Genomic DNA, 23,723 nt, shown 5'->3' on the forward strand with positions numbered 1-23,723 from the left:
CGTCTAAAATAAAAGGAAAACACTTTCCTAGAAATCAAGCCAAATTTCTTTGACCGGAAAGTGTTTTCCGTTGACCAACTTTTCTAATGATAAATAAACACAGGAAAGTTTGGAAAGTAGTTTCTCGAAAACCACTTTCCGGAAAACAAACGCACCATAAGAAAAAATATTTTTCCTTTAAAACCTCCTGCATCAAGGATCCTTCCAAATCTACAACTCTCTTATAAAATTGTGGATCTTGCATTTTCTTCTAAAATGGAGGTGGTTCACACAAGAGTTTGTAGAATAAAATTGGTTTATGAATAAATAGAGTGCGTTTTCAAATCAATCATTTGTGCTTCTGCTAAATTAGGAGCTAAAGATTTTGAATCTTCATTGAACATAAATTGTTCTAGCTAAAACTTGTTGTGATGGGATAAAACCCGCATGTTTTATGTTGTTTACTAGTCTTGAAATTTTCTGTGATGTGGTATCTTCTTGACTTTTCTTTACATGTTTGAGGATATACTTGGGTTTAATAATGTTTATTTTATTTATTTATTTATTGTGATGCTTGAGATCTCTAAATCTTGGTAGCCAAAGAAATTATCCTTTTTTGATATATTTTCCATAACCAATGTTAATATGGAGTATGTGTTGTGTTATTACTTATTGAACTACACCACAATTATATAAATCAAAATAAATAGTTAAACTATGTCTTGATGATAAGGCTACAGAAGATGGTTAATTTTGGTGATTCTAAAAGAAGAAAATTTTTATCTCGCAAGCATTTATGTCGAACATTGCACCTATAAAAAGTAAGAAGATTTTATCTCGCAAGCATTTAGTCGAGGTGTACGCAAGCTGGCCCGGACACCCACGTTAAACTAAAAAAAAAAAAAGTAAGAAGATTAAGTATTTTCATGGAGCATGGACAAAATAAATTAAAATATGATCAAAAGTATGGCTTAGCATTGCTTTTTTTTAGAGCAGATATAAAAATACTTCAACATGTTTTATTTATGGGTGGGTGAATTAAGGGCAACCTTTGTTGAAAGGAGGTGTTTGTCAAATCTTATGCTTTTGTTTTTTGGTATTTTCAAAAGTATTTTTGGTTTGAAAAATATTAAATTGATATTTTTAGTGTTTTTTGATTATTTTGATGTGTTAATATCAAAAATAAAAAATAAATTAAAAAAAAATTATTTTGATTTATTTTCAAGCAAAAAACTATTTTGAAAAGCACCTTGCACCACAATCTCAAACACTCAAATATAATTTGAAAAAAAAATTGATTACGTACAGGGTTACAGCAGTTGATGTTGACCCAATTGATTATTGACAGCGTATTTAGAAGTGTGGTTATAATTGTTTTTCAAAGTGTTTTGTTCTTGAAAATGTATCAAAATAATATTTTTTTATTTTTAAAAAATTATTTTTAATATTAGCGCATCAAAATAATCTAAAAATACTAAATAAATATTAATTTAAAATAAAAAAATAAAAAAAATTCAAATCTTTTTAATAATATTTTTAAAATACAAAAACAAAAAGGATTTCTACTTAAATAAGTAAAGCAAGAGACAGTAAACATGGTTTCATCGGGCTCGCCATAATCTTCGTTTTTTTTGTTATAGAAAAGTAAGCAAGGCATTTTTGCTGATGCAGGTAACTCAAAAAAATATGTTGATTGTTACCAAAGTCTTGGTCACTTGTACGAGAAGCAGTCGAGTAGAAGGTGATGTGGGAAAACACTTTGATGGAATTTCGGTAAACACTGTCCCACCACAATACAGCTTTCAAATAACCTTAATTTGATGATCCTTAATTCCCAAGGCCGCACTACGGCATAAATTCTGGGATGAACTGGTATGTTTATTTTTCCAGTTCAACCTGTTTTTTGAAATCCTTTTTAAGCTATTGTTTTCTTGATGTTTTTATGATTGATATAAAAAAAATAATCTAAAAAAACACTATTTTAATATATTTTCAATTTAAAATACACATGTCAGCATTTAAAATCCTGTTCATCCTTCACACTCGCAGTTGTCTCAGATGCGTAATGCGTAATTAAAGTTCAGTACTTGCTTTCATGTTAGAACCAGAGGGTACAACTACGGTCATTTTGTACAGCTTTTTTACAATTTACACTAATATAATATCCGACTCCTTTGATGAGAATGGAGTTGCTGCAATGCAATAGAATTGAGGTTTCCATGCTGTTGCTGCTTCCTCGACCCTCCTCCGTTCTTCAATGGAATTTTGCATCACCTGACACCAGAAGTGGGAAAAGCCTACCAGCCAATACACTGTTTTTAAATATTGATATTAAACTAAGTAAAAAATATATATATATATTGGCATTTTCTGTTGAAGGTTGACTTGCTCAAACTTTTACCTTGTATGAAACATCTCCGCGCATGGAATCATTCCAAAGGAACATGAAGCAATCATGTTTGCCCCTGAATACAATTTTTTCTGTCAAAATTTAGTCCATCCTTCATCACATTTTTGTGCTCGTGTATCTATCTGCCAATCAAATTGGCGAGGGCGTCTATCAATGACTTTGGGTTGAATATTACACCAACTTTCGGATCACAGACAGAGTCAACCATGATCTGCAAAAACCATAATTTGTTTAACCTCGTGAACAAATAAGCAACTTTAACATCATCAGGGAAGGGTGAATTAACATCAACGAGCAAATCGCTCTACTCAGTTTCCTAGTCCGCAATAAGAGATGAGACAGTATCACAATCATTGAATAGAGCACCAGAAATGCCAGCCAGGTAAATCCCTGACTATCTGCCCTTGGAATTTGCTAGACAATGCCATACTCGTCAAGCCATTGTGGAAAGCAAGTAGTAATGGGAAAAGGTGTACTTTTTAAGGAAAAATAACCAATGCAAAGAGTAGAGCTAAAAGAAGATATCATACTAGGAGATTTCCAGAAAGAATTTCTCAGATAGCTTTTCTAATCTAGAATTTGTCTACTTCATAGTAAACCAACTGCTGTAAGCAATAGAAATAAGACATCTATAACTTGTCAAAATTACGAAACTACAAAACAAAATATTGAACTCCAAGACATACCACATAATCATTTGAATATGTAGGTGCTGGAATTTAGTTTAAATGCAACTAAAAGCAATGATATAAGCACACTTACCACATCAAAGATCCCTTGGGAAGTCAAGCATTGCACATCTATGGGAATTTGGCCATCTTTGGGAACTAAAAGTGTATTGATATACTGGTTTGGCTGCATAGAGATATCAACTGAAGTAAATAGCATGCTTCATTCTGTGTTTTTTTCTCCACAAAATCAAAGAAGTTTTGCAAACCTTGTATATTAAATGTTTTATCAAAGATCTGTAGCAAAACCGAGAGAACTTTTTTTCTTTAGAAAGCAAGAACCAACAACCTACTAGCATGACTTAACAATCTTTAAGTTGGAGGTGTCAAAAGAAGCAAAAGGTACATGAGCATATGAGGCTGGAAAATCACGATTTCCCTAACTGCTATATCTCCCGCAAAAGTGAAGTCCTTCATTTCTTTTTAACTCAGTGTATTCAGCCAGAAAATGGTTGTGCTGAATGAATAAAGAAGCAATGTTGCAAGCATCAACTTACAAAAATTCTCATAAAAAGGTATGTGGACAGAAAGAACCATCTTTTTGACAAGAAGTACTTGATTGTAAGGATCAAAAATGAGATCTTCTCACCATAGGGAAGGTTACACATTGTAAATAAAAGCACGTGTAGCAACCAGAAGAAAACCAGTTTGTTTTGCCCCTGTGCTGTATTGAATAGTCAATTTGCACCTTTTATTTTCAATTTAGTCAAGCGCACCCAAATTGGAGCAAATGCAGTCCATTCAAACCCAATTGATAGCTCCTGTTAGATTCTGAACTAAAGCGATCTTGTGGACTTCTAACATTGCATTTCACAAATATGGATGTCAAGTAATATATGGATTTTATAAAAATTGTAAACAGAAGTTGGGTTGAATTGGATAACATTTTTGTTGATTTGGATGCAATACTGAATTGGAAACATAGGGTGCAAATTGACTTGTCAACTCAAACATGGGTGGAAAATGGTAGTTTTCTCTACCAACCAGGATGAAGGGGACTGTGAATTGTCCAGCCCCTTTTCTGGTCCCTGAATCCAAAATACAGACAAAAAAGATAAGAAATGCACTATGAGAGGTGGTTTTATTAATAAAGATATTCAGCTATAGATCGCACATGCATATGGTAGAATATTTTTCTAAAAATTGGATAAAACAGAAGAATATTTTTTCATCATAACTCCATGATTGTCTCAAAATATAATCCATCTAGCCACTTACAAAATTTTCCAAACAAGAATCAGTATCTCCATATTTTCGATTTAGGGCGTCTGTTATGGAAGTTACAAACCCAGAAGCAGAAAAGCCATTTGTCTCTCGATCATGTGTACCATTCAACAAAAGTACCTAATGTTGGAGAGAGCTAAATAAGTATAGCACATGTATGCTAAAATAGCAGCATATTTTGATGTTCAGCTTTTAAATAATATATAAGAATGTCCAAACATGGAAGGTCAGAGGATTCTAATTTCCAAATCTGTGACATGATCGATCAAGAGAGTAATGATAGATTTTGATGCAAATAAGACAGCAAGAAATTAGCCACATGTCCAAGAGGTTATGAAATCAGCACCTTTGGGCAGTTCCTGGAAGAAATAATTTCTCCAATGCCACGTAACACCTAAGACAAGTCATACTTAATGATGAATAACAAGTAAATGAAACAGTCATAGATAATGATGAACCACAAGTAAACAAAATCACATCAATATACTCCTGCAAACCAAAAGATGAGAAAACAAATTTGGCAACAACCATCTAATGAAAGTTAAATTTCATTAAAAACACTGAATCAAGAATGTTACCAATGATGGGCAAACGGAGGTAAAGAGGGATCCCATTGCATAAACAATACAATCCACATTACTCAATCGGTCCAAGACAGATGCATTTACCATGGGGAAGACCTATTCAATTTGAATAATAAAATTATTAGAATCAGAGATTACATATTTCAACAATCAAGATCCACATTTCATGAAATGAATATGCAACTGTAAGAAACTTGAGAGACAGAAGTTTTTTTTTTTTTTAAAAAAAAAAAAAACAAAAAACCAGACTGGAAACAAGACATCAATGTGATTAATGAAGTTCGAAAGGTACAGGCATGTCCTATCTCCTTGTATCACCATTCACCAAATACATAAAGCATGTCAGCAAAATTGTTCACCATAAGGGGAAAAAAAACCAAACTTTACAAATCACCTGACATCAAACTCCAGGTGCAAGAGATCAGAAACAAGTGAATATACAGCATCATATTCACGTATCTAAGCAAGAAATTGGTGTTATGCAGACATGCTATATTTTGCACGTTAAAGAAGTTTCAAATGACTGCATAATTGTGGTCTTATAAGAAATTACAGATAAGATAAATCTTATTGAAGTACCAATGCCAGAATACCGTCTTTCATTTTTGCTTTTCAATTTTTTTTGCAATGTCAGGCTCTTGCATATGAAGGTAGTACCAAAGGTTCCGGGCCACTTTTACATTATACCAACCAAAAAACACATGACCATGATACAAGAACAATTCTTCATGATGATAATTGTTTGTGGTAGAAGAATAAAGTGCAAGATGTATTCACCTCGTGCAGTGAGTTTCCACCCTCATTTGACATATAGAAAACCCTCTTTATTCTTGAAGGAAGTGCTGGGACTGAAGAACACCCCTACCCAAAAGAATTTCTTTCCATAAGAATTCAGCATTTCAAAAGAACTTTTAAATTATCAATAAAGTGCAATCCGAACACCATTATGCTCTGGTATAAAACTAGGAATTGGATTCTGTTTCCAAATATGATGACAAGGAGAAATTTTACTTGTTTATATAGTCTAAACTGATTAACACATTCTCCCAGCACCAATATTTCTGTATTTAGATGCATGACAGCAATTGGTCTCGAGAGATCAGTTAAATGATTTGGTGAACAAAACCTCAGTCCAAGTTGTACTTTGGATGACAACTGGGAATTGGATTTCCTAATATCATTTAGATATCAAATCAATCATAACAATGAGAAAAGAGATATATTCTTACAATAAAAAATATTGATCAACACAAATTTGCCCTTACAGATGCGATTGCCTCTCTACCACACAATGTTAAGTGATGCTTAATAAGGAAGAAAGAAGGTTACAGCAGAAGAGAAGTAACAGAACCACCAGCAGAAGCAGCATAGCAATTTGCATGTGATGAATATCGTAATTGGCATGTGATGATTAGTTGGTGGATTCAGTTAGTAGCTGAAAAGTAGCTAGTGACAGTTAGGAAGTTAGTTGCAAGGTAGTTAGAAGCAGTTAGGTAGTTAACGCCATTGTATAAATAAGAGTATGAGAAACGTAGAGGGCAAGTAATAAAGTTGAACCATTTTCTGTATTTGCAGAAGACTCTTTCTCTTTCTTCTACTTCTCAACCTCCCTTTCTTAAACTACTAACCACCATTGTTAAGGACATTTCTTATCAATTTTGTATCAGAGCCAAAGATCCAAACAAGATGAGAGCTCTAGAGGAGCAGAGCAGACGAACAAATGAAGAAATACAAGAGGTAAGAGCTGAAGTTAAAATGCAAGGAACTGAGTTATACAATAAGATAGAACAGCTACAATTGAAGATGGAGACACTGCTGTCAACCATGAGTTCCTTTGAGGCCAGTCAAGACAGTGAACGAGAAATGAGGGAGAATGTTGTTGGGATTCAAGAAAGCAACAGAGGAGGGTATAATATAAATTACCCAACTTTGTGGGGGAAAATCCTTGTAGTTGGGTGAGGAAGTGTATGAAATTCTTTAAGATGCACTTCATAGTCATACACCAATGAGTTGAGATTGCTTCTTTGTACTTAGGAGGAAGAGCTGAGATTTGGTAGGATGCAAGGACTTAATGAACTGGGATGAGTTTTCAAAAGTAATTTGTTTAAGGTTTGGCAGTCAAAGAGTGGCCAGTACCTCATACAATCAAAGAACTAAGAGGATTCTTGGGTTAGTAGGATATTTCAAGAAATTCATTAAAGGAATCATCAGTAAACCATTAACTGAAATTTTGAAAAAGAATAAGTTTGGGTGGAATGACATGGCTCGAGAGGCATTTGACAGACTCAAGGAAGCTTCATGTATAGCACTAGTGTTAGCATTGCCTGATTTTGATAAGGATTTTGTACTGGAGATTGATGCTTGTGCCAGTGGAATAGGGGTTGTGTTAAGCCAAGAAGACAAACCTTTAGCTTTTTTCAGCAAAGCATTGAGTACAAAACACTAGTAGTTAGATGATATATCTAGTGCTTGAAGATATATCTCAGGTGTATAACAATGAATCAACCTAAGTGGTTTCAATGGTTATCATTAGCTCAATGGTGGCACAATCCTAGCTTCCACTCTTCTATCAAAATGAGTCCCTTCCAAGCATTGTTTAGGTATCCACCACCACGCAGGGCATTGTCTACTAAAGAAGTTAGTTCAATGGCTACAGTGGAAGAGGTGGTAACCAATAGAATTAATATGGATCAGTTCTTGCAGAAGTAGTTAGAGAAGGTTGTGCGTAGGGTAAAGCATATGGCAGATAAAAATAGAACTGATAGCAAATTCAAGGAGGGGGATTATATTTACTTAAAGCTTCAACCATACCAGCAATCAAGTAGGAATTAGGGAAGCATTTCAAGCTCAATCTGAGATTTTATAGTTCATATAAGGTTTTGTAAAAGATTGGTTCAGTTGCATATAGGTTGGAATTACAAAAAGAAGTTGCCATACACCTAATTTTTCATGTCTCATTGCATAAGAAAAAGCTTAGTGAGAATGTAGTAACCTCAACAACTTTGACAATAGTGGGTGGTGGTGGAAGGGCGAAGATTGCTTCAGTGACTATACTGGATAGGAAACTCATGAAGAAAGGAAATAAGGTAGAGGTGATGGATTAGTACAGTGGTCTAATATGTTTGAGGAAGATGCCACTTGAGAGAATTTGGAAGAATTGAGTCAACAATTCCTGGATTTTAGCTTGGATTCTTGAGGACAAGAATTTTAAAGGGAGGGCTAATTTTTACATGATGCTTAATAAGGAAGAGGGAAGGTTACAGCAGAAGAGAAATAACAGAACCAGCCGCAGTAGCATAGCAATTTACATGTGATGAATATTGTAAATGGCATGTGATGATTAGTTAGTTGATTCAGTTAGTAGGCTGACAAGTAGTTAATGACAGTTAGGAAGTTAGTTGAAAGATAGTTAGAAACAGTTAGGTAGTTAACTTCACTGTAGAAATAAGAGTGTATGAGAAAAGTAGAGGGCAAGTAATAAAGTTTAATCATTTTCTGTATTTGCAGAATACTCTCTCTCTCTTTCTTCTACTTCTCAACCTTCCTTTCTAAAACTACAAACCACCATTGTTAAGGACATTCCTTAAGACCCAACCACCATGATTAATCAGACTTGATGCCATCAAGCACACAGAACTTTTGACAAGATAGTTTCATCATCACTTCAATTGCAGCACACAATACCTCCATAAACTACTAATTTGCGGCCAAATAAGATATTCTCGGCAATCCCTATTCGGAAATTCTCAGTAAAATATTGATACATTAACTAATTGAAAACTAATTGTACTTCAAGTCACATAGCTAAACAACAATACCTTATCAACGGGTTGCATGGTTCCACTGGTTGGATGTGAAATCTCATTCTGACCTCGAATAATAGTGCCATCCTAACATAAATTACTAAAATATTAGAAAAGAAAGAAAGATGCTGTCTAAAAATTTGCCAAGCATATAAGTGGTTTTAGTTTTGATGTTACATAAATTTTCTCTCTTGTCTGATGGCATCATCTTTCAAAAACAAATAGCAGCATAATTGCAAGTGAACATTATAAACCAAGAAAACTTTAGAAAAAAAAATACAATTTACATTGTAAGAATTACTTGTCATGCAAAACATCTTCTCCAATTGTAAAAAATCAGTAAACAGCTACAGATCAATGACCTAGGTTGCAGTTACAAAAATTAAATTTGGAAATGCTATACAGTATAATCTGGCATATGTCACAAGCATACACACTTAACATAAAGTGGTAGCAATACCCATAATTCGCATCCTAATGTAAGCCTGTCATTCGTTGAGATGACTGGAAGAACCAGACTTTCTGCTGGAATATCTGAAACACGTGAAAATAAAAATATAGCAGCATCTAAAGATTGAAAAAATATGCGTGCACCTGCAAAGAAAAAATTCCCAATGCTGCAAAAAAGAAGCATGTCAGTTAAGTCATGATTGTGTAAAAAGCTTCAAAAAACACAGAGAAATTTAAGGTGGAAAGCTTTATCAAGAATGGGGAAAAACTTGAGGAAACAACAAAAATTATCCAAGAACATATGATTCTCTAGAATACATAGACTTCAGGGCAAATCACTCCTAAATATTGGTGGAATAGGAAGCCTACTCAAGAACATGATCATCAATATTCCAAATATAAACAGCACTGTGAACCACAAAACAGAAAGTAGCAAGACATGGTTACAATTGGATACAAGTACCTGCCATTACTAAAGCAAAATGATTCATTAGGCCGACGCAGGATCTGCATTCACAAAACATTTATTGATTTCATACTAACATTATTTCACAAGTTCTAACAAGCACTAAAGCATTTGACAGAAACAACACATACAAAAGTTGGAACCAATCTGGAGAAGAAGCAAAATAAATAAATAAATAAATAATGACATCCAGCAAACTTTCAAAAGAAGAACAAAATTAAGAGGTGTCACCATTAACTTTCCTATACCCTATCACCAATATTAACCACTTCATCTCTCACATAGAAGTTCCTCTCATTTTGTAGAAAGTTTACGTTAAGTCCATAGACCTTCGATGACATAGTTAATAGGTATGCAAGAAGCACGTCGCATGAAAATCAACAAGAGAAATGGCAATAAAGGGACAATCCAGTATCATTTTCAGCTTAGCCTACCTCATTTTGGAAATAAACAAGAAAAGCTCGAATTGTTTCACTATATGGTCTTGATACGCCTTTCCATAAAGAGTGTTCTCCTCCTACAATATCATACCTGCCAAATTCCAACTCAGCACACTGTTATTCAATACCTGCACCATATATATACCTAGCAAGTAAAACAATAGAAATTCAGGATAGAACCTATAAAACTGAATTTAATAGTAAACAACACAGTAATTTAAGGAATTTCAAGACACTTTTTACATTAACAAAATATACCTAAGCAAAAAATACAACATTACTGGACCATCAAGTTTTTGCACATCAAACTTTTTCTCTAATATTTTATGTTCAAAGACAACCGGTCCAGCACTTTTAACACCTTTCTCTTTTCCTTTTTTCTCAAATTTCCTACAATTGTTTACACTGATTTCATGAGGGGAAAAGTCAAATATGAAAACCAACCAAGAAAACGTTGAAATGCACAAACACATAGGGATAAATTAGTGTAAATCCAAGTTATGCGAAGAAACACATTTTGGAAGCGATTAGTATGATGAATATTATGACTTAAAAGCAGAAGTGCTTTAAATTGAAATGCATTTAATGCTATATATTTAAATTAAGAAATCAACAAAATTCACAAGACATATTATTACCATTGGGATTTGGAATCTTGGGGATCAAGAGGTAAGCGATGCCCAAGCAATGTTCTGACAGCAAGAGCTTCAGCACTACTTTGATCAGACAATCTTAAACACCTCGACCGAATATCTCCAACCGCAGGACCACCTAAGTTACAGTTTAGAGTGTATCAATTATACCTAAAAAGAGAAAAAGAAAAGGCGTATCTGCTATTTACCGAGCACGCGGACAATCTCAGCAGTGCTGCCACCATCATCAGAAACAGGGAGAACGTGAGCAACACTCGTTGTTAATTTCTTCAGTTCTTCCACTACGCCATTAAACGCAGTACCCCCTGCATATGCATTAAAAATTAATCATAATTTTTGGATCTAATTGAAGAATGAGGAAGTATAGTAGAGACCTGAGAAGACGAGGAGGGAGGGTTGTGAGGGCCTAGGGCTTGAATTTGAAATGGAAGAGGGGGAGGGGGAGCATTGAAGGGAAGTCATGGATAGAACAAGAGGTTTTGGTATTGGCTTAGGGAATGAAGAAAAAGGGAAGAGTAATTGAGGAGGAGAGTGGAGGAGAAGAGAGGGGGAGGAGGCCTTGGAAATCAGGGGTCCCAAACAACTGTCCGCCATATTCCCGCGATTTCCTCCCTCCAACCAACTAACCTATTTACCTCACCACCCATATTATATTATTTTTTGTTCTTAAATAAATAAATTCTCATTTTTTTCTAATTTAGTGGTTTTTGTATTTTCAATCATATTTTTTTCTACACAAAAATAAAAATAGAGTATGAATTTTTTTCCCCATTCAAATGGTAAATTTTGTTATCTTGCTATCTTTTGACAGGTTATATAAAATCAATTTTGTATTGTAGTTGAATTCATATTTAATTTAAATTTAATTAATAAATAAATTGATTTAAATGTTTAAAAGAAATAGAATTTAGTTTATTTAGTAATCATATTATTTCTTCAAATGTCTTTTAAAAAAGATGGGTAAGTAGTTGTTTTGAAAAGCTAGTTTTAACAATAATTTCTCATAATAAATCAAAGAGGTTGATTTTAAATTTACTTTGTACTATTTTTAAAAATTAAATTTCAATTAAAATTCAATTATTAACATTTAAAATTATTTAAAACATGATATTTTATTAAAAATTTTATTTGAATTTAATTCAAAGATTATAAACATAATAATAATGTTTTCCAAGTTTGTTTTTTCTTTTTTCTTTTTTTTATTTTATCATCAAATTAAATATATCAAGGAAATGTAGGATCTTGTTTTATCAAACTTTATAGTTGATAAGCTAAATGGGCATGTGTAAAGTAACAGTAAAGGCAAACTACATTTGAGCTCTTAAGGTTTCACTTTAATTAGGGATCTCAATTATGCCACATAATATCAGTAAAAAAGGAAATATATATGATTAATGATGATTTTTTTTTTATTATTATTAATGTTGATGTTTTTTAAGAAAAATGTTTTCTAATGTTATTTGTTATTTGCTTGTGAGTTAATATAAGTGTGAACTAAGAATTTATAAGATATAATGACTAAAATTCTTTTATCACAAAATGTATTAACAATAAAAAAACTACAATAACTTAAATTTAAACTCATCAAAGAATCTCAATAACAATCAATACAAAGAAATGTTAAAGCTTAAACAAATTTTTAATTCAAAATTATTTTTAATGAGTTACCCATCATTAGCAATAAACTCTCAAATAATTGAAAGTCTAAAAATCAATGGCACGATCAACTCGCACTTCCGCCGTGCACAACAAATTAGTATAAAAGCCACTAGTTTGGTATGATTTTTTTTTTTAAATCAAAGTACTCAAAAATATGTTTTGAATGCACCACTTGAAATTGCTCGTCTAAAGGATTCCAACGACGTAAAAATCAAGCAAATCAAAGCTAAAACAAAGTCGTACATACCGGTCAAAATTTGCCTATAAAAGTCAAAACAGGTGAATAAGAAAGAGTTCAATCTGATATGACTATCCAACCCGAATCAATTACCTGATCCACATGGTTTGACCTAAAAACACAAGGATGACATCATCATACAATTTGCATGTCACGTCATTGTCAATCAACTCACATATAGCAAATGGGTTCAACTAGCCATGTTAGCGAGCCACAAGCTGAGTGATAGGGTCAAATGTGTGTGATCCTACATGCAACCATATTTTTTGTTAAATCTAGGCCATCCATCATGCCATAATTATTTTGATCAAATCTTAGTAGTTTGAAATGCAATCAGGACGACTTCAATCTTGTTTTCAGCTATTCTAATCATTTTAGATGCAATGATTCAGTATGGTTGTGATATAATAAGATTGATTACCTTATTAGAAGGGGCATGTGGAGGTCATCTTGGTAGTGAAAGGAAAAGGTTGCATATGTTAGTCCAATACATATGTTGGATTGCAATGGAGGATTCAATAGCCATGAGGGAAGATAAAATTAGGATACTATGGACACCTAGTCATGTAGAACATAAAAGATTAGGGTGTAGAGTAATGATGACTATGAGACCAATATTAATGAATTTAAAGCACTAGCAGTCTTGCCAGATATATAAAAATCAGATGGATAGATAACCCATTAAATTCCAAATAACTTGTGATGGAGTCAGAAAGGAAATTTCATGACTATATAATGGAAGAAGTGTCAAGTATAATTGTAGCATACTTAGCATTGGTTATATATATGGAAACTTAATACAATGGATAGATATGACCTAAAAAGTTTTATCTAAATATTTCCTAAGCACTTGTTTAGTTGAAGTATTATTTATACAGAGTTATTTTCATGTATGTGCTAGTTTGTAATGAAATAGCAATATAACAACAAAAAAGACATTCAGAGTTTTGTTTGTTCAAGGATTTGATAGAACATTAGTTTCTCAAAAGATACTAAATTTGATAACTGTGATTTCTTAAAGGTAGAACTACAAAAGTCCCTGATAAAGTAAGAGAAATACAGTAAAAGGTAAATATTGGCACACTATTTTAACTCGGACAAGTGTTGTGATAAGATGAGGTGTTGTCAAACATAGGCAAGCAATAAGAAAAAAATTGGTGAATAGAAATAACATGAAGGCATATGGAGATTATACAGGAGTATTCATAAGATACAATGTGGTACTAAAATGAGACAAGTGCAATAAGAAGAAGTTTTCACAATGAATCTCAAAGTAGAGACTATGTGAAGAATATACAACAAAAAGTCTTATATGATCTTGATGAAAACAATATTATATGCCTTTCTAATACATGTAAATATATATAGAAGAGTTATTGTACTGGCACCTAATTGAAAAGGTGTAACCACTTATAATAAAAGAGAATATATTTTTGTTTAAAGGCGAGAATTGAGCCATTAAACATCCTGAGTAAACCAGTGCATACACGATGATGAGAGGCATAAAAGCTTCAAACATAGAGATCGAGGTGAAGGGTTGTAAAAGGTATGCAACAACTCTCTCTTTCTATATGATTAGTGGCAACAATCTCTCCTCTAGGACACATGGTGGTAAAGGATGTTGGGGCCACTTCAAGGCATCCCAAATCGAGAAGGATGTAAGTGCCCTACGATAATAGGTGAAAACACCTTAGTGAAAAGGTGTAAGGGACTTCAAGGACAAATCTCCCAAAAAATAATTTTATGGCTGAAAACGAGTGGATACAATAAATACAAAATCAATAGTGGAGTATTAGATAAACTAAATATAGAGAAAATATATGGAGAGACTTTAGTGGGTTAAACTCATAATGAAGTGAAGAGCTAAGTTAGACTTTTTTGTAAAATCAGATCACTCATGATAAAATAAGACGTGGTTCTTATGATGGAATAAGAGACGTGATTTTTAGACGAGCAGATCACTTATGAAGATGTAAGACGCAACTCCTAAGATAACATAAAAGGCACGACTCCCGGATGAGAAGACTCTTGGAAGAGTGGTGAGTTATTGATTACATTATAATACTCAGTCAGTGATCATCATACTTGGAAGTAACTTGGTGGAGATTTCTTAAATCATTTTAGACCGAGTAGTGTTCTAAAACTCTATAGGAGAATGTAGTATTGTTGGAGATGTGTAAACATTCTGGTGATGGAAAAGTTGGACAAGTACCTGAAAGCTTTACCATAAAACTCTTAGACATGACTAGCATAGATGCTTTAGAGATGACTTTACTTGTGAGGCATGATACTCAAATCAACTAGGAGTTAGCCAAGTGATGGCTATTTGAAGTCAGTCCCTAAAAGATGAGGGCTGAAGTTGTGTAAGGCTTTAGCAAGTCATCAATGATAGAAGACATATTATGTGCTATTTGTATCACGTGGGAGATTGTTGTATTATGACACAAATAGCACTAATGATAGTGGTTGGCAATGATATAAATATGGGCTGACAGTTAATGGTTAGTAGCAGTATTAGTAACATAGTGGTTAGCTGCCTTCCATCTTGCTTATAAATAGAGAGTTTTGAGAGCAAAGCTAAAGGAAGCATATTGAGAGTAAAACAAAAAATTAAAGAGAGGTTAAGAGAGCCAACATGGACAACATAATAGCTGCACCACTAGCCATTGCCCAATTAAAAAAGAGAGATAAAAGTGAAGTTGAGATGAGATAAGATATTTCTTCTCCTCCATCTTCTTCATTGTTCATTGTTGCTACCTGACATCATAACAACCTTTAAAAAAAAAGAGCAAATATCTTAGTTTTTATGTCTTCAATGGGAAAGGTTTAGTTTATGGAGTCATCACCTAATATTATAGTCACTATGAACCCTGACTGGTCAACAAAAATTCTATGGTACGAGACTGGTTACGTTAAAGAGAAGATGTTATCACCCTTCAAACATTTTTCCTGAAGTAGACTGCATTGATGGTTTTGTCTTAAATTGTTAAAGGTCTGTTATGTTGTGTTATTGATGGATTGCCTAGAATATTCCTGACTCTAGCGTCAATGATTATTCACTACAAATACTTCCAACTCTAGTATTAGTAAGTATTATATGAAGAAAATGTATGATATTCCAGACTTCGACGTTAGTGAGTTTTTGGAGTTCAAAGTTATTTCTAATTCTAGTGTCAATATTCCTAACTTAAGTGTTAGTGAATACCGAGAGTATTCCTAATCATGGCACTGGTAAATTCAAATATTAATAGCTTTGGCATCAGTGAATATTAAAATGATATTCTCAATTTGGCATTAATGAATATCAATCCATGTGGGTATTTTCGACTATAGCATCGTGAATACACAAAATAAAATTGAATTGAAATTTTTTCTATTTTCTTGAAAAATCGAGAATTGTGTTATTATTATTATTTTTTATTGTTCAAGGCGGTGGTTCTTTATGAGTCCATTAACCTCAAATATGGTAGAAAAAAATATTTTTTTTATTTATATAGATAGGGTTGAAGATTTTATTATTTTGAAAATTTAGATATGTCGATGTAATGAACCTTTTAATTTTGACCAAGTTCTAATCAATTTAATCAACTAATTATTAAGTCTCAATACATATGCAACAAAAATATACTTTGAGAATATGTTAACACCAAAATATTTTTTATAAATACATTAACTTTAAAAAATACAAATTTTGCTTTTTTAAAAAAATGTTATTGAAAAAAAATGTCAAGACAAACATTTTTTTTTTATCATGCCAAAAGATGTAAAATATGGAAACTGTTTCTAGATGCTTGGCTATAGAAAGAAAACTTTGATGAAAAATCCTAATTAATTAATCTCTTTTTTTTAGAATAAAAAGGAAATTGATACATAAAACATGACATTAAACACCATATACTCATTATCTAAAATAATTTGATTTAAAGGAGTTAATCTGGTCTATGATATAGGGAAAATTTGGTGTATTTTAGTGGGAAAATCGAGTTGAACCAAGGCTATATAGGTGGTGGGAAAATCGAGTTGAACCAAGGCTATATAGGTGTCTTTTTGGGTAGCATCTTTGGTTCAAAAGCAAGATGAAAATGAACAGTATTTAAACAACAAGTTGTTGAGGGCTTTGGTTTAAAATCAAACAACAAGTCCTCCACTAAAAGGAATTAGGTTAAATTAAAGTTATTTTTTTTAATTTTTTCCTTGAACTTCTAAAACCATTCAATTAAGCCTAAAAGTATCCTTATCTTTTATAATCTTTTTAATTTCACCTCTGGAATTTTACAATTGGACCTTTGGATTTTCGCGTTTCTTATAAAATGATCATTGGTTTTGAATTTCTTCAATTCATTCTTTAATTGGCTCTTCAAAATTCTAAAATTTTTAATTTCACCTTGATTGAGCGAATTAAACTCTTACGAAGTTCAATTAAGCCCTTGGTTTCTTCTATTTTGCAATTTTACTCTTATATTCAACTTTCTTCTTAATTAAGCCTTTATTTGTCAAAATTGGATGCTAGACTTTGCAATCTTATCCATGTTGGTCCTCAAACCTTTAATTAATGTAGTCTTTACCATATTTTCAATCTATTTTCCAATATTTTTTCAATAAGACCCCAAGTTATCCATCCACCTAACGTTTTAAATAGTTATGCATGCCTAATTGATTCGAAGTATTATCTTTTTTTCTTTTCAATCTTTTTTCTTTATTTATTTTTTTCATTTTTTTGAAAGAAAAATATATTTTTTAACATGAAAAATGAGAAATTTTAGAGAAACCTAAAATTGGGTTATGATAGTTGTAATATGTTTTTCTCTTCATATTTTATATATTGATTGCTACGTGGATGTATGCAAGTTACCGAACCACATTAAAAATATCGTGTGTGTTAGTGAGCCTCCAATGAGTAAATAAATAATGACTCAACTACCCTGTGTTTTCATTGCGCACAAGAGTTATCACAGTATAACTCGATTTAGCAAGGGTGACATTAGAGTATTGTCCTTTAAAGTATAAGAGGACAACATCTTCTATGCTTGAAAGCCCACACCACATAAAATAAATATCATTTCACCGAAATGCACAACTTGAAAGTGAATCCACTTATCTACCATAGGTGAAAGTGAAAGGTGAGAATTATTTGATTAAATTTAATAAGAAAAAAAAATCTTAAAAAATCTATGTAACAAAAATATCCATAAAGCTCTCAATCTTTAATAGTTGAAAAGAACATGGAGGTGCTGGGGAGGGAGGTCATTTTTAAAGGACAATAAACTAGTAACAAAAGAAATTAAAAGCCTTAAGAGTATAAAAAATTTATAGAGAATCTCATTTAAAAAAAAAACTGTAAAAGGGTCTTTTATTTCACTGTGAATTTACACATTGTAAATACTATTTCTCCCTTTTATACACAAAGTTTTTACCTTGCTAGCGAGGGTATAGTGGTATTTTCTAAGGGATCCAAAGGTCATTTACAAATTGATTGGGAACAATTTAGTAGTTTATATTTTTTTGGCATAGTTGAATTACATAAATACCCTTAAAAGGCAAAAAAAAAAAGGCTACAAAGGCTTTTGCACAATTTTTTTGATCACTTCATAGTTCTTAAAATAAAAAATAAATAAAGGATGAGTCAAATGATATTTTAGCATTTTTCTTTTGGTTTTGTTGGCACGTGTGGCATCTTACAGCTATCAAAATTTCTCAATCATTGTGTCATCTAAAGCTTCTAGTGGAGATAAAACTGTTAGAGCAGCACGTGTTGCTCAAATCACAATAATTTGGTAACAGTTGGGTTTTTTCTCCTACTCTTATTTTCTCTCTTCTCTCCTTGAAATTCATGTCATGTCAACAAAAAATCAAGGTTGTTCTCTCATTTATTTTGTTTCCTTTGTATTTTGATTGATATTTATTTGTTTTGGAATCTTTTTTAGATTTTATTTTTTAATTTCATCCATTTCTATTTGATTTTTTTAGTTTTTATATCAAATATGGTATTCATTCTTTTAATTATTGTTTTTCAATCCTTTTCTTGATTTGTTTTTTCTGTCAATTTTGTCCCATAACATTTTATTTTATTTCATTTTATTTTTTTGAAATTTAATTCGCATTCTTTTAATTGCTCTTTTTTAATCATTTTCTTAATTTGTTTTTTCTTTCAATTTCTCCTTTAACATTTTATTTCATTTGTTTTTTTATTCAATTTTGGTCCTCATTCTTTTAATTGCTTCTTTTTTTTTATCCTTTTCTTATTTTATTTTATTTTTTGATTAAATCTCATTATTTTCTTTCATTAGTTTTTATACCAAATTTGATCTTCATTGTTCTTATTACTACTTGTTTTTTTTTTTTTTATGGTTAAAAGTTTTGTTCAAGATTTTTTTTTGTCTTTTGTAGGGTCAAAGATTAGTTTGATTTAATTTTAGTCTTTTAAAATAAATTAATTTCATCATTTGACATTAGGCTATTGGGTCTTGAGCATTCTATTTTTGTCTCTTTCGTTCCTCTAGGGTTATCCCAGATCGTGAGTTAGTCAAGTTAACCCGAGTTGTTTTGGAATTTTTTTTTTAATTTTTTTAATTTTATTATTTGACGTTGGGCAATTGGGTCTTGAGATCTCTCATCTTTTATATTTTTTCTTTCTATAGAGTTATCTCAGGTTGTAAGTTCATTAGGTTAACCCAGGGTAGCTAGGTTTTTTTTCAATGTTTTATTTATTTATTTAAACTTGATCCTTTTTTCTAAGTCATTTTAAAAAGAAATTAATTTTTTATCTCAATCTCATACCGTAAATGGTAGGTTAGTGGAATGAATTCAGATTGACTTGGATTTTTTCTTCCGCGTTTCTTTTTTTAATTGATTTTTTTAATTTTATTCTTTAAAATTAGCTTTGTTGGGCCTTGAGCTTTTTATTTTTTTTCTCTTTCCTTTCTCTAAGGTTATTCCGCGTCACGGATTAATCAAGTTCACTTACGTTATCATCATCTAAATATCTTTTTTAGCAGTTTGTTTGACTTTTTATGTGTGCATGCATGACAAAGAATTGATGCAAATAAAACATTTGATAGATGGAGGATCTAATGGAAACCCGAGAAATGGTTGAAGGGCATGCCTGTACTTCGCCCAAATGATCATTTTAAAATCCGAGGTGGATGCCCAATTTTTAAGGTAGGAGTGGGGCCGGGATTAGCTTGAGACCGACCAAACAACATATTAACGTAAAAAATTCTCAATAGATCCTTTTATACATTAATTAATCTCCTGTCCAATTTTCAATGAAGAATTTCAGAATTTGTAATAAAAAAATGGAAGGGTTTTTTTTATTTTAGAAAATAAAATATGCATCTATAGTCATTTAAACGCATAGTACATATTATAATTTAACAAAAGTAAATTATATCTATGCCATAAAAATGAAATTATTCATGATAAAATAATTCTCATTAACCTGTAAAAAAAATATTTTTTTTATATAATTATAAATAACAAATGAATTAATGATATTAACCAGATATGAAAAAGGAAAAATATAACATTTTCCTTTGACAATAGGAAGCCAACTACAGTCCTTGCTTTCTCCAACTAGAGACATTGCACATAGAGCCCTACAATCATGAAAAAAACATCAACACGTTGCTGCAATGCTATTTATTCATAAGTAAATGGTTCCATTGCTTAGACAATGATGGAATCCCTCGAGCCTTGAAAAGACCTAAATCTCTCTCGACCTCTATACAAATTATCAGGAATGTACTAGCCGAATTCAATCAAGGCATCTGAAACGAGAGATATTTCCATCTTTTATGTGCACGAGTGAGACAACAAAATCACTTCAAGTTATCGAGTTCATCATATATGTTAATATATCTAGACTATCACCCACTCGGAATCAGAGAGACTGTCATCTGGTGTGGTAATAACATATGATGCAAAACCTTCTCTCCGATGACTCGATTCTGGACCGAGATTTCTGTACCGAGCTGGTCCCTGATTGAAAACTTGATTCTCTGTCCTTTCCTGCAAGAAAAAACGAGAGAAGAAACATCAGTTATCAAAAGTTTCAACCTTCAATAGTTCAGTGGTTCATTTCAAACTCGAAGGATGCCCAGAAGCTCTTATTTCAAAGGGTTGTATGTTTAAGCTTTCAAGAGTTTTCTCCTTGAAGTAGAAGTAACCTTACGAAGTTGACAGGAAGCCATACCATGGAAGACCAAAGTTGTCCTGCTTCAGAGGAAACAGAAGAAAGTTCATTACAGTCTATTACAAAGCAACTCCCATCAAGCTTCACTGTACACGATAACCCCAGATTGGCAGCATCTTCAGTGGAGTTGTCTAATTGTCCTGTGAGAAGATAAGTAAATTTTATCAAAATTGCTCCTTTCTTTGATCATAATGTCAGCTAAATTAAGACAAACAAATAGTTAGTCAAATGCATAAGATAACAGCAGCTCCAACTAGGAAAGGGAAAGTGTGGAATATAATAGAGTGAGATATCAAGTAAAGCCTTTAAAAAATCTCACACTGGAGAAAGGGAAACATTTGGATACGAGTTTCAAGAGCAGACAATGTGATCTGGCTTGGAATAATCATAATATGGCTCAACTCGTGAAGAGAAGGTTCTGGCACCACTGTGGTTAAGGGGCTACATAAGTTTGTAGGCCAACCAATGCAGATATATCAATGGAGGGAAAGGAAAACTGAAAGAGTAGCTAAGCAATAGTATAAGGAAATACTTACTGATTGATTCAGCTGAGGTTTCACTGGAAGTAAATCCCAATTCTGGAACCTTGCTTTCGTTGGAATAAACCAAATTAACAGATTTTGAAGATGGCTTGTCTATTGGAATTACTTCTGTGAGAGAGTTACTTTCTAGTAGATCATAAGATGTTGAGGACAACACTGAAATGCTCAGATCTTTCTCTTCTAGGGTATCTAACTTCTCAAGCTGAACTTGCTTCTCCTCGGAATGAATTTCCTTAAAACTTGACACTGATTTTTCATGTATCTCAGCAACAACCATTTCCTCCAAAGACAGATCATCCTTTGTGGCCTTGATAGGTTCAACAGAAAATGAATAAAGCGATTGCCTCAGATTGCAAGGTTCCATATCAAAATGGTCTTGGACAATGCCTTCTTTTGACATTTTATCCACCTCAGTGTTTTTCACTTGGCAAGAGTCACTAGCTACACCATCCACGGTATCCTCAGCAGGCTTAGGCAGCACTTCTCGCATGATTTCTGAGCAAAATTGCTTGACATTGGCACCCGTTGTCTGCAATTGGTTCACATATTCCAACCCTTCCTGTCCAAGAAGGTATTCAATTTCATGAGAGATGTTTTGGCAGAACTAACTGCAGCTAAAGCTGGAATTGAGCAACAAGCAAGCAATATGAAGGCTTTAAAAGCAAAACTAGCGCAATCACATCAGAATAAATTGTAACAAATTAAAATGAAAACAATGCAGAAAATTAATAAAAAAAAATTCTTGATTTTATAAATCACTTAATAAACCACTTTGAACTTGCATTATGACCTAAATTTTTTATGCTTGAGGAAATTAGATTATCTTATCTTATCTTATCTTACTGTATCAGGATATAGAGCTGATAAGGAACTCTGTAATGAATGATGTGAGGTTTAAAGTGGTCTATTCATCAGAGCAAAGAAACACTCATCTGCTCAAAGGTGAGCCTTTCCCTTTAGTGAACTGCAGGAAGGGTTTGTTCGCAATAATGTTTATCGCATTATGTAGGCATGGGTGCTTCGGGCATGTAGCATCCTCTTTGCTACTCAATGGTGGGTAGATTGTGCAAACCATTTACATTAAAGGGATTTTAATTGCATAAATTTCAAAAATACCTGCTCCAAGATGCAATCCAACTCCAAACACATAGCTTCAAACTTCCTGCACATGTTTTGCATCCAGGCCATAGCTTTTACTTTCTGTTTACCGTATCAACAAAAACAACTTGGCAGTATTCTGTTTTTAGATATGGAAGTTGTTGTTCTTTCACCTCCTACTGAGAATGTCATAATCAGCTGCAGTCAGATTACTGAAAAGTTTAAAAATTTATCAACAATTCTACAATAACAAAACTATCAAAGAGAAAGAGTAAGAAATAATTAAAACCCATGAGCCAAGCAAAGTAATTAAAGAGAATCCATAAGCTGGAGAACGCTGGAGTCACAAACCTCCAATGACCACTGATAATCACGAATAAAAGCAGTCCAGAGACACAGCCAACAAGCATAAAAGGAGGGAAAAAACAAAACAAAGTTCGGATGATCAGCATGCAAAGTTAAAGACTGCAGAGTCACACTAGTCTAACACAAAGAAGCCAATCAAACAAAGAGAAAAGAAAATACAAAAGCCAACATTAATGAAAGAACTAAATTATGAAGCTTGAAGTTTGATCACTTACATGTTGATTGCCATATGCCAAAAAAAATATATATATTGAATGCCTTGAACAAAAAAACCAAGAAGAATTGTTTCCTGTACTTAACATAAAGAAAGCAAAAGTATCCTTCTTTTGTAACAGGAAAAGAAGGAGAAAGAGAAACAAAATGGAGGGTTGTTATTGATGACAAAAAGAAGAGAAAGGGTGTCCGTTGAGAAAGTCCTACTGCTCCCTACACACGCACTGGTCACAGAAGCTTTTTTATAGTGAAAGCCAGACGCTCACTTCACTCTCCTCTCCTACCCTAACCCTCGTATAGAGAGAGAGCAGTATGTTTTGCTTTGTTGTTAATTATTAAAGTATTAATTAACAAGGAAAAAAGAAAAGAAAAAAAGGGTTGATTAAGAGAAAAAGCAAGTTTAGTCCTTTGAAAACAACATAGATTAACTCTTTTTTTTCTTTTATAATTAGAATTTTTTATATTATGGATGCTAACTTCTTAAGAGTTCAAATATTCGTAAAATACTCAAAACAAATCCTTACAAATCTTGAGTTCAAAATTCAAATTCACTTCACAATTACTAAAAAAAAAATACCGTTGTTTAACTCTTGAATTTTCTACGAAAATATCTTATAATATTTTCCCTTATCTTTGGAGAAAATATTATTAACAAAAACTCAAATAGGGAAATTATTGT

At 32.5% G+C, this 23,723-nt stretch overlaps 2 protein-coding genes across 9 annotated transcripts; both read right to left on the bottom strand.

Moving 5' to 3' along the window:
- Nucleotides 1–1,945: 1,945 nt before the first annotated feature.
- LOC7455915 (uncharacterized protein YNL011C) lies at nt 1,946–11,367 on the bottom strand. Of its 5 annotated transcripts, XM_024611499.1 has the most exons (15): nt 11,112–11,367; nt 10,926–11,042; nt 10,723–10,855; nt 10,079–10,175; nt 9,642–9,685; nt 9,323–9,345; nt 9,189–9,262; nt 8,744–8,815; nt 5,703–5,786; nt 4,920–5,021; nt 4,688–4,735; nt 4,336–4,461; nt 3,152–3,244; nt 2,381–2,600; nt 1,946–2,276 (listed from the first exon to the last, which is right to left on the bottom strand). In XM_024611499.1, exons 1-14 carry the CDS (start codon nt 11,329–11,331, stop codon nt 2,508–2,510), a joined length of 1,326 nt encoding a protein of 441 aa, XP_024467267.1. In that variant the 5' UTR covers nt 11,332–11,367; the 3' UTR covers nt 1,946–2,276; nt 2,381–2,507. The 5 variants fall into 5 exon arrangements, with proteins under 5 accessions (XP_024467267.1, XP_024467266.1, XP_002316832.2 ...); XM_024611498.1 differs by having other exon boundaries at nt 9,189–9,345; nt 10,926–11,018; XM_002316796.3 differs by having other exon boundaries at nt 9,189–9,345.
- Nucleotides 11,368–20,240: 8,873 nt separating this feature from the next.
- Nucleotides 20,241–23,351, bottom strand: LOC7455914 (uncharacterized). Of its 4 annotated transcripts, none has more exons than XM_024580977.2 (5): nt 23,047–23,351; nt 22,484–22,644; nt 21,362–21,926; nt 20,826–20,965; nt 20,241–20,641 (listed from the first exon to the last, which is right to left on the bottom strand). In XM_024580977.2, the coding sequence occupies exons 2-5, from the start codon at nt 22,553–22,555 to the stop codon at nt 20,492–20,494; spliced, it is 927 nt and encodes a 308-aa protein (XP_024436745.1). In that variant the 5' UTR covers nt 22,556–22,644; nt 23,047–23,351; the 3' UTR covers nt 20,241–20,491. The 4 variants fall into 4 exon arrangements, with proteins under 4 accessions (XP_024436745.1, XP_024436743.1, XP_002316831.3 ...); XM_024580975.2 differs by having other exon boundaries at nt 22,484–22,663; XM_002316795.4 differs by having other exon boundaries at nt 22,484–22,677.
- Between the last annotated feature and the right edge of the window lie 372 nt (nt 23,352–23,723).

This window comes from Populus trichocarpa, chromosome 11, assembly GCF_000002775.5.
Source record: "Populus trichocarpa isolate Nisqually-1 chromosome 11, P.trichocarpa_v4.1, whole genome shotgun sequence".
Classification (NCBI taxonomy): domain Eukaryota; kingdom Viridiplantae; phylum Streptophyta; class Magnoliopsida; order Malpighiales; family Salicaceae; genus Populus; species Populus trichocarpa.